At 35.2% G+C, this 11,543-nt stretch overlaps 1 protein-coding gene across 1 annotated transcript in view; it reads left to right on the top strand.

Annotated features, from left to right (window-relative positions):
- The first annotated feature begins 254 nt into the window (after positions 1-254).
- The window catches only part of LOC111369058 (putative disease resistance protein RGA3), a 19,226-nt gene continuing 7,937 nt past the window's right edge, over positions 255-11,543 (top strand). The window contains exon 1 of the mRNA XM_022990543.1: positions 255-2,123. Coding sequence (XP_022846311.1) covers positions 329-2,123 — 1,795 coding nt within the window. The 5' untranslated portion in view covers positions 255-328. The remainder of the gene's footprint in view (positions 2,124-11,543) is intronic.

The raw sequence follows: 11,543 nt of genomic DNA, 5'->3' as shown, positions 1-11,543 counted from the left end.
TAGAGAGAGAAGCATAGAAAAGAAAGCAAAGAATAAAATTGCTATAACCATTTGTGAAGAAAAAGTAAAGAATAAAAATTGGGATAACCATTTTAGAAAAGAAAGCAAAGAATAAAAATCGCTATGACCATTTGTGAAGAAAAAGTGAAGAATAAAAATTGGAATAACCATTTGAGAAAAGAAAGCAAAGAATAAAAATTAAAGAACATAAATTGGCATAACCATTTTAGAATAACCAAACAACTGCAAACTGCATTCAGTAAATTTGTCTTTTCTTTCTCTCCGAAATCAGTAAGTCACACACACATCAAAATCCCAAAGCAACACAATGGATGCTGTTATTAGTGCCACCATTCAAGTCACAGTGGAGAAGTTGCTTGCATCCGCCACTGCAGAGTTGAGCCTGGTGTGGGGTTTCAAGAAAGACTTAGGAAAGCTAAGTGATTCGCTAAAAATGATCAAAAAAGTGTTGGAAGATGCTGGGAAACGCCAAGTTACCGAGGAGGCTGTCAAACTCTGGCTCAATAACCTTCAAGATGTTGTTTATGATGCTGATAATGTCTTGGATGTGATCAACTATGAAAATTTGCATCGAGAGATCCGGAGCCAGAAGATGTCAAAAGTGTGCTTAAACTTCTCTTTCTATAGGCCTTTGGCATTCCGATGGAAAATTGCTCATAAAATCAAGGAGATAAATGTCAACTTCGAGGGTATAAACAAACGAGCTAATGACCTTGGCCTTCGGAAAGTTGTTGACATTTCTCTCTCTTTGCCTCTGGTTATGGAAACTGATAGCATAGCTGATGATCCAATTGTCGTGGGAAGAAAGGATAATGAAGCAGAAATTTTGAAGCTGATAACCGACACAAACGATGCGGATATTTCAGTCCTTCCCATAGTTGGAATGGGAGGGCTAGGCAAGACAACCTTAGCTCGATCGGTCTTCAATCATCAAAGCACAAAGAGTCTTTTGGACGAAAGGATCTGGGTATGTGTTTCTGAAAATTTTGATGCGATAACGCTTTTTAAAAGGATTCTGGAATCCTTAAGAGAAAGTTCTCCTGGAGCCAGCAGGCAAGCTGTTGTGGATAAGCTTCGAGAGAAATTGGGAGGCAAAAAATACTTACTTGTTCTTGATGATATTTGGAATGAAAACAGGCAATTTTGGGATGATTTCAAAAATACTATGGCTGGAGTTAACCCCAATAAGGGAAATGTCATCATGGTGACTACACGTCATCTAGAGGTAGCATCAATTGTGAAAGCTTACAGAGATCCATACAACTTGAAACAATTAAAAGATGATGAGTGCTGGTCTATAATCAAAGCGAGGACCTTTCGAGATGCAGAAGTACCAGGACAATTTGAGCAAGTTGGGAAGGAGATTGCTTGCAGATGTGGAGGTCTACCATTAGCAGCAAACATGGTCGGTGGAACTTTGCAAGGAAAGCAAGTAGATGATTGGGATTCAGTTCTAGCGATCGGGATTTCAAATCTTGATCATGAAGCAAATCACGACAGTATGATGCAAATCTTAAAGATAAGTTTTGATCGTTTATCTTCTCCATTACTTAAAAAATGTTTTGCCTATTGTTCAATATTTGCCAAAGATTCAAAAATAGAGAGAGAAGATTTAATCCAACTCTGGATGGCGGAAGGATTTCTTCCGGATAATCATGATAATAATATGGAGAATTTGGGGAATTCATGTTTTAACATTTTGTTGCGAAATTCGTTTTTCCAAGAGGTTGAAAAGGATGATTATGGAAATATCGAATATTGCAAGATGCATGATCTTGTGCACGATCTTGCATGCTCAGTTTCAAATTCAGAAAGCTTTGTTGTCGAGGATAGCTCTACTGATGACATTCCCAAAGTTAGATACCGTGCAAAGCAATTGCTAGAAAGGGAAACACGAGCATTCACAAAAGAGAAAGCAAGTTATTTGCGCACATTATTCTCCAACAACAGCTTACCTGGCAAAAAATTGCCATGGTTCAAGCACCTGCACATTCTAAAGTTATGTGACCAAGACATTGAAGAATTGCCAAACTCTATTAGAAAGTTGATACATTTGAGATATCTTGATGCATCCGGAAATTATAGAATGAAAACTTTGCCAGATTCGATTTGCAAGCTCTATAATTTGCAAACATGAAGGATTGTGACATGCTTCGAACTTCAACGGCTTCCAGATAGGCTATGTGACTTGAGAAATTTGAGACATCTCTACTTTTATTCTTATGAGAGAGATTTCCAGATGCCGCCTAAAATCGGAAAATTGTCTCGTCTTCAAACATTGCAGTTTTTTAATGTGGGTGACAAGGAAGGCTGCCGAATCGAAGAGCTAGGATTTTTGAAGAATCTAACAGGCAAACTGGAGATGCGTAATCTTGAACTAGTGAATGGTATAGAAGAAGCTAAGAAGGCAGATTTGGTTGGAAAGCCAAAGATATATAAGTTAAGTTTTATGTGGACAACATACAATGTCTCGGAAGACAACAACAACGATAAAAATGTCCTCGAAGGGCTCCAACCTCACCCGAATTTGAAGAGCATGACAATTGTAGGGTTCAGAGGCATGAACTTCCCATCATGGACTATGAGAATGGAAGTGTTTCTTGATGGCAATGGTTGGTTAAAACTTGATAAATTGATCGAGGTCAATTTCACAGATTGCAAGAATTGTGAAGAAATTCCCATGTTTGGCCACCTACCACACCTCAAATATCTTTCCTTAACGGATTTGACTAACGTAAGATCCATAGGTCATTCATTCTATGGTGGCCAAGAGACAAGAGTAATGTTCCCAAAACTTGAAAAACTCACTCTAGGGAACATGCCAAACCTAACAGAGTGGGCAGAAGCTGAGGTGATGGAAACGGCACAAACACGAACATGCAAAGAGCAGGTATTTCCTTGCCTTGAAGTTTTGAAGATTCAACGTTGCCACAAATTGAATACTTCTCCAAGTCATTTCCCTTGCTTGAAAAAATTGGAGATTGATGCTATGGATAGCGATTTTCCATTGACAAAGATTTTGAGTAGCAGCAACCTAACTTCTTTGGAAGAGCTCTCGATCGAGAATATATCAACGCTCACTTGTCTTCCCCACTTGAAAGGAAGCCAGATATATCTCCGAAAGTTGTATATTGGAAATTGTGACAAATTGAGAGAATTACCTGATGATCTGCACAGCTTCCGGTCTCTTGAGTGTTTGAGTATATCTGGATGTCCAAGTCTACAATCAATTTCATGTCAAATCGGACAAAAAGGTCCCCCTTCTCTTCGACGGTTTGAAATTATTAATTGCTCTGATTTGAGTAGCCTGCCAAGTGAAATGATTCAGTCCATCAGGTGTCTGGAGTATCTACTCGTGATTAGCTGCGACAAACTCGTTTCTTTTTCTACAGACTTGGGGATAATGCCTTGTATCTCAAATTTATCTATAGCAAATTGTGAATTGAGGAGTTTACCCAAGGGAATTGGCGGTCTTAGCAACTTAACAGAACTCTCCATTGCTAGATTCTCAAAATCAATTGATTTCAATTCATTCCAAGCTGCTCTCGACGGCATCCAACAATCCAAATCTCTTCGGAATTTGACTTTATATGGTTGGGAACATTGGGACTCATTGCCGTACCAGCTTCAACATCTCACTTCGATCGAATGGTTGAATTTAGGTGATTTTGGAATTGAAGCATTGCCAGAGTGGTTTGGGGGTCTATCCTCTCTTAAATTATTAAGACTGGATCACTTAAAAAAGCTTAGGCATATGCCCTCTAAAGAAGCCATGCAACGTCTCACCATGCTAAAAAGTTTATATGTTTCTGACTGTCCATTGTTGGAGAAGAGGTACAAGGAAGAAAGATGCCCTGATTCTGAGTGGTCAAAGATTTCACATATTCCTAACATAATGAGTGGGTCGACATGGTTAAAGAGGCATGATATGCTGATATAGTTGGTAAGTAATTGAGCAAAAACCACTTAACTTTTCATTATTTGTTTTTATTATACATTATAATGTTTAACTGTATGTTGTAAATATAAATTAAATATGCCTAAGCAGTGTTATTAATTGGCAAATCATCTTGTCTATTTCACATTTTTACACTTTTAGGTTGCTCTCTTTTTGCTCACTACTGCAATTTATTTTGCCTTCTTTTTTACTTGCTACTAAATGAAACTCTATTTTTATATGAAAAATAGAAGAAATACTTCCACATCGAGAAACCTATCCCTAAATAAGTAAAATTAGAAAAACATTCCAAAAAATAGGAATTGTGACGAATATTGAAAGGCTAGTTCCCTCAACTTTGATTCGTCTCCAAACTTTAAATTGACATTGAAGATTTAATTCAAATTTGAGGATGAATCAGTATGAGATATTGAACATTGAGGACTATCCTGATTCACAACATCCTTAATATATCTAGTTGTAACACCGGCGTAAATCACTCAGGTATATATAATATTTTAAGTGATAAATTCCTAATTTAGCAAAACGACAACGGACAAGTTTGGTAGAAATGAATAACTCAAGGTTATTTCTGTCAATACGAAAAAACGCTGCAGAGTTGAATAAGGCCACTGTCCACTCCCTTCACCCACCCAAAACCTCCACAAAACTCCATATATAGCCATTATTCTGTTCCTCTGTATTCCATCATCTTCATATATGTACAGATATATACATAGAGAGATAGAGAGAATATTGAAGTACCAACGAACAGGTCACATTTCTAATGAAATACACAAAACGATTATTTATTGGTAAAGACTCGGCCACATTAGAATTATGAACCTTTAATACATTCTTATTCCCCCTTTTTTTCAAGAGAATAGGATTATCCATTACTCTTCTCGTTATTTGATATTAATGTGGATTTCCAGTAATTTCCTACAGTTTTTAGCAATTTGATAGTAGATCGTTTAATCTCTGAGTAACCCAATTCATTTTGATTTCTAGTAATTGTAGGCCTTTTAAATTTCACAATTTTCAGTAGTATTTTGGACGAAAATCGATTGTATCAAATCTGACTCTGCTGATTTATGGAAATCTTGAAGTGGGTTCTATTGATTTTTGTTAAGTGTGGCTTCTTCACATACTTAATTTGAAACCACTGAGCCTTTAGATTCGTGTTTTCGTGTATATTGGACTATATTTGGACATAATTTTTAGGAAATTACAGTTCAAAATCCCTTGCAGAGTGTTTGGGTAATTGGGTTGGTGCAGATGGGAAGATCATTACTTTATGAGATATGGGAAAAACCAGCTACAAGTTGTATAATAGGAATATGTAATGCAATATGGTTCTATATACAGAAGAAGAACATTGGGTATTCACATGTGGGTTTAAGTTATGATACTGCAGTGTAAGGTCACCACTGGAGGATAATAACATCAGCTTATCACATATTGGTGTTCTTCATTATTCATTAGTATTGATTGTTTTTTCAGGAATGCTAGTTCTGGGGACATGCCATGTTTTGATCCAAAAGTTCAAGATAGACTATTTTAGGAGAGTGATTGCAGTCTGGTATTCTGTTGGGTGGATGACAATTTTGTCGGTGAAATGGACTTCATCTAAGTTGAATCTCTTTTGATTTCTCTATAAGTTTTGCTCCATTTTGAGTTTCTCATCTTTAAGTCTATAATTGTTCCCCAAGCGAGTTTCCGGTGACAGATTCTTCTATACCATCTGTGTATTTCTTAGCTTCAGGGGACGATAAAACCTTGCAGATGAGCACATTGCCATATTTCAGTACTGATCTTATCTTGCTTGTGGGAGAAATATTGTTCTACCATGTGCATTTGTACTTAAATACTTCGGATTTATCAGGTCATTTAACAAATGTTGTGATAAGGTGTCGCTTCTGGGAGGCTACTTTTACTGCTTTTTAGATTAGCATAAATCTCAAACGTCTTATGACACCGTATGGAAGAGTCACCCCAGCTGCTGAAACCTTGTTTGTATTATAAACTAAGTCTCACTCCATATAAATGTGGGATTGACTACTTGTGTCATTTTTTGTCCTCTTCATTCATTTTGTCACTATATCTACCCATATGGATATTTTGTCATAAGACCTGATCCCTATGAGGACCCACCCACAAATGGGACAAAGATTTCCCTCTTAATCGGGTTGGTGGAATAGGGATGGAGCAGAAAATTCTATCACGAGAGGCGTGTTGGTAGGAACAAGGGATGAGATCTCCACTCCAAACCTGTCCCAAATTATTTATTTTGATATAGCCTTTGTTTGGTCCAATTATTTTCAAAATATATTTTTTTTCTTTTATTTTTAACCACATGTTCAATAAAATAATATTACACACAAATCTAAATTTTTTTCTTATTTTTAAATTATACATTAATTCTCCATCAAAATACTATTCCAAAATATATATTGAACAAAAATTGGGGCTCAAACAGTTATATAATATAATTGTTTATACAAACAATACATTTAGTTAATTGAAAAACGTTAAATTGAAGGCCAAAAAATCACTTATGGTCTATTTAATGATAGTTTTTTTATTAAAAATATGTTCACATCTCTTTTTTATGGACCATTTTTTCAACCTGAACCAGTCCCTAATTTTTCTCTTGCTCAACATTCAACCATATAACAGCATGTGATCATCAACCTTTCATAGCTTTGATTTCTGGTCATCATAATTGGTTCTGGAGTCATATATTATAGGGTGGCTAGTGAGTGTGTTTGTACATTTTTTATGGCATTGTTCTTCAGTCTTATGTATTTTCTTTCTCAAATAAGAAATTTAGGGAGCCTGACTTGACATACCCGTGCTTATTCCAATGCATAATAAAGGTAAAATTTATTACGTTTTTATAGGGAATATTGAACAAAACTAGAAAAGAAGGAAAGAAAAATTCGGCCAGTAATACTTTATAGTGTTGTAGAATCCAAAATTGCATCCCACATGAAAAGTAAAACAAGGGGAAAAACATTACCGAATTCATTATAGGACGCAATTTCATTGTCATTCATAAATATAAACATAAATAGACTTTTAGAAGAACTAAAATTTGGCAACTACAAATGAAAGAATTTTGAAACTATTGAATAACGATGAAGACATAAGAATCATGCTAAAATCAAGTGATATATTGCTGCCCTCAAACGGGCTAGATAACCCCCAAGTTATACCACACAATAAATATACATGAAGCAAGTACAACTTGCAATTGGGAAAATGGAAGCTGAAGGTTCAACGTACACTTCGAAGAATTGCAGAATATATTGCTATCTACTAATGGGCATGGAATGCAATATCAGTTGGCAACCAGGACCTGCAAGTGATAAACTGATTAATCTCTTCTACTGGTATAAAAGAAAATGCATTAAGGTGGTTCAATTTAACTCCCAATCAAGTAATTGACCAAAATGTGAATACATGTCAAAAAAATCATTGTACCGGAGCTTCATCCACAAAGTTAAAGACCCTCTCTATGTCCTTGTTTGAAATTGATTTATTGAAAAACAATTGTGTCCCACACTCATTTCAAAACACACATCTCCAAAATAAATAAATAAAATTTGACTAAGGATGTTAAAACGAAATATCAGCAAGTATGTGGTCGCTAAGTTTGAACGATTGATGCTGAATTTTGAAGGTTGAGGAATTTTTTAAGCCAATGGATTGAGAAACAAATATCAGGATAATGTAATCAAAAGACTCAAAAGTTATAAAGGATAGCACGAGAAAAGAATCTCAAAATGCTTGGAAGGAGAATGAATTAGTTGAGATATGATTTGTACAATTGAGGTAATAGTTATCTTCGGCACACGACAGGTTATTATAAAACATTCCAAAAGAAATGCCAAATCGAAAACAATCAGGTATTAAGCAAAGTTGACTTGAATATATGCATATCCAAATTTAGATCATCCAAGAAGCATATTGAATTTTAGATTAAATGAGATTAATAATTCTGACAAACAGAGAAAGATAATTTTTTAACAGTGGAAACTCAAAGTCGGCTTGTATAAATATGAAAGCATGAGCAACAATTTCGCATGGTATTTGACAGTATTAAAACTTGCTCAAATTGAAGTTATTGATTATTTACGCACCAGAAGTTGTATTTGCATACTAGAATGGACAACATATTAAATGAATAAATAGTGACTAGTGGACATGATACCAATTCAGGTTAAATTGAAAGAAGGTCGACTACTGTGGTTGAAAAATATCTTGTAGACAATAGACCTAAAGAAGCTCCTTGCTACAAGTGTAAGGTGATTATAATAGAACCAGTTAAGAGGGAGGGAGGGAGGGAGAGAAAGGACAAAATCAACTTGGCCAAATGGGTTTGTTAAGGATTTGATTCAATGTTATTTTATGTTTCAGGTATCTGATCCCAAATTTATTTAAAATAAGGTTTATTTTGTTGGTGTGGGTCATTATCGGCTACATTTCCCAGCTACTAGCAATGATGCACACTTAAAAGCAGAAATGCAATAATTTCTTCAAGCTGGGAGTCAAATTTCTGAAATCTAGTAGTAACTTGATACACTGTAGGAGTATGCTAGCTAATATAATGCTCCTTTTTCATTAGGAATTTAATCGAGTGTCCAAAAAGTAATACCAATAACTTGTCACTTGTCAGCACTTTTGTCCATTGACATGTGCCGCATGGGAGTTGGACTCATTTTCTTGACCACCTAGCTTAATAAGTTGGGAGAAGCCCTGACCAAGTCATTTCCAAAATCTTGTTGGAAGAGACGATGGTACATACTTCTTGCTCTTCTCAGAATGCAGTTCAATATGCCTTGCTGAAGCAGCATTAAGCTGAAAAAAAATCTAACGGCTCCTAAGATTCTTTCTGTGAGCTCTGGTTCAGTTTGACCCTCGATGAGAAAAGCTAAGTCAACAGTAAGTGTTGTTATGTAACCAAATGCAAGATGAACAATTGCATTTGCAACCACTGAAGATCCAAATGCCAACATTAGAACTCATAACCATAATTTATGTGGAGTTGTAACTAGAAAATATTAATGAATGAAGAAACAGTGAAATCACAAATGCCAACATGCATTTTTGTGCCTGATACAGAAGTAAGATCTGCACTCATTTAGCCAAATTAATTCCAATGCCAAATCAGTAATTCTTGCAATCACAAACAAGGGAGAAGTAAAAAAAGCAAACAAGATTGTAACTAATATATAAGCATATCTACGGAGAAAAGGTGTATGATCTGATTTATTCTGCCACATATTCATTATATTAAGTTGGTGACGATAGATTAATCCAAGATCAGGAACCACGAAACACACCTCCTCATCGTCTTGAATTTCAATTCTAGGTTTCTTGTAAGGCATGTAGAATTTGGCTGGCCTATAAGAAGCCAAGTTACTTTGCTGAAACACTAGTAGCTAAGGTGCTTCGTCTGCTGCTAAAGCCTATGTTGATAGTTTTTCACCAAATAGAACAACAATTGAAAAATAGTGGAGCAATTTGCCCAAAAATAAGTACGCACTATATTTGAATGGAAGAAGCTAAAATTAAAAGGATTGCAAGTTCTCGTATTTATGAATGTGGTCAAAATGAAAGCTTCAAGAAAATGTAGATAAAGATGTTCTGCGGTGTGTGAACACAATTCAAAGATGGTGAACACCTTTCAGATATCTAATAATCCACATCACAGCATTTGCAATGAAATTTCTCATGGTAAGATCAAAAGTCGGCATGCATGAACTGAAAACATGATATTGCATTTCTCTTGTGCTAGATTAAGATCTTAATCTAGTGATACACGATACAAATTTTACTAGAAAATATTCATATTTTATATGAAGAGTCCCCATCATGATCCGTTATGTCTGTATAGTCACGTTGATCTATCAAATTAGGGAAGCATAAATAGACCTAAATCATAAATTCTGGCATCTCATCAGGCAAACGAAGTTCAAAATCTAAACTTTTGCTCCAATTATTTACGCTCTTATAGCATGAAATTTTTCCTTGTGTCACAAATTTCTAGTTAATATTCAACAACATTACTTTTTTTGGTTTATAATCACATTACTGATCACTCAGTCTTAAGGGCAATAAGCTTTTCAATCATATTCCTGCTACGAAATAAGAATGGAACGAAGAAAAAAATGTGATAAATTATCATAATCGAAGATGCCATGGATTTTAAAATGAAAACAATTGCATATATTTTATTATTTGCAGCTTTGTAATTAATGTATTTTAAATCAGCTACAATGAGAGGAAGTTCATATTCATTTATGCACGAAAGACAAATCCAGCTACAGATAATGAAATCCCAAGAGAGGAAATTATTTCATTTGTTGTAGAAAAGTAATAAAAGAACATAATCTTGAATGCTAAAATAAGTGACACACTAATAAGCATGCAATTATAAATTACGTTAACAATCCACATTTATTCCCCATCGTTAAGTTAAGGCTTGATCATAGGCTTATTGTAAGTGTTACGCCCTAGGTCCAATCAACTTTGGATATAAATACTTTTAATGTACGTTTATTTTGTTCTCAATTATGTGTCCCAGCCTACAGTGTTACAAATCAAAACTAATGGCTGAGTTGCAACCATTTCTTTTCAATTGGAAGTGATGTAAAGAGTTCTGAATTAAAGCAATAACCATGGTTTCGTTAGTAACTTTCCGAAAACAGGCAACAAAGTGACGTTATGACCTTTATTATCAGTTGTCAAACTAAAATCAGATTACACATCCTCAAACTGACATCATCAGTACCAACAATATCCATATGTTCTCCATCAGCAAGATATGCATATCCATAATTCCCAATAACATGGTTCTCCAAAATTTAAGGATATATAGTGGTGTAAAAAGAAGCTCCTAAATCCATCACCCAAAAATCAATAAGATTATCAACTGAAAAGAGTAAAGCATTTTGGACCTCTTTAGTCACCGCATTAGCACTATTGTTATTCTTTTCTCCCATCTTCTTTGGTGCTCTATAATTATTCTTCATGTGGCCAGTCTTGTCACAGTAGCAACATTCCATGTTATTGAATTTTTTCTGGAAACCCATATCCCTATTCTCAACATTTAGGGTGGAATTTGATATTGAGACTTATTACTTAAGTTCTCATAACCCTCACCTCAAGAACCCTATAAACTTATCAAGAACCATATATATTCAATTTGCAACTAACCAGTAACCACACACTGCCGTGTCTCTATTGTGCAGATTCTGGCGGTGTGAAAATCAAACTCAGCAATCAGAAGGTGAAAAATTAGTAAAAGATTGAAATTATAAAGAGGGAAAGACAATATTACAACCATCTCAATCTGCATAATTATAAGACCCAGCAAAAAAAAATTCAGCACATATACCTGAAGCAAAAGTCGTAAAACGAAATGCAAAACGAGGGGAAAATTTTGGGCAATTAAACAACACGTAATCTTGCTTAGGGTGTAATTGCCAACCTGACCATTGACTGGAGATTTGTCGATGCTCAATATTGAGATAGAGAGGGCGCGAGATTGACAGGGACGAGGGATTGAGAGGGAATG

The sequence above is a fragment of the Olea europaea genome, chromosome 20 (assembly GCF_002742605.1).
Source record: "Olea europaea var. sylvestris chromosome 20, O_europaea_v1, whole genome shotgun sequence".
In the NCBI taxonomy this organism is placed as follows: domain Eukaryota; kingdom Viridiplantae; phylum Streptophyta; class Magnoliopsida; order Lamiales; family Oleaceae; genus Olea; species Olea europaea.
The sequence above is the reverse complement of the archived record's forward strand: the minus strand, read 5'-3'. Positions and strand labels throughout refer to the sequence as shown.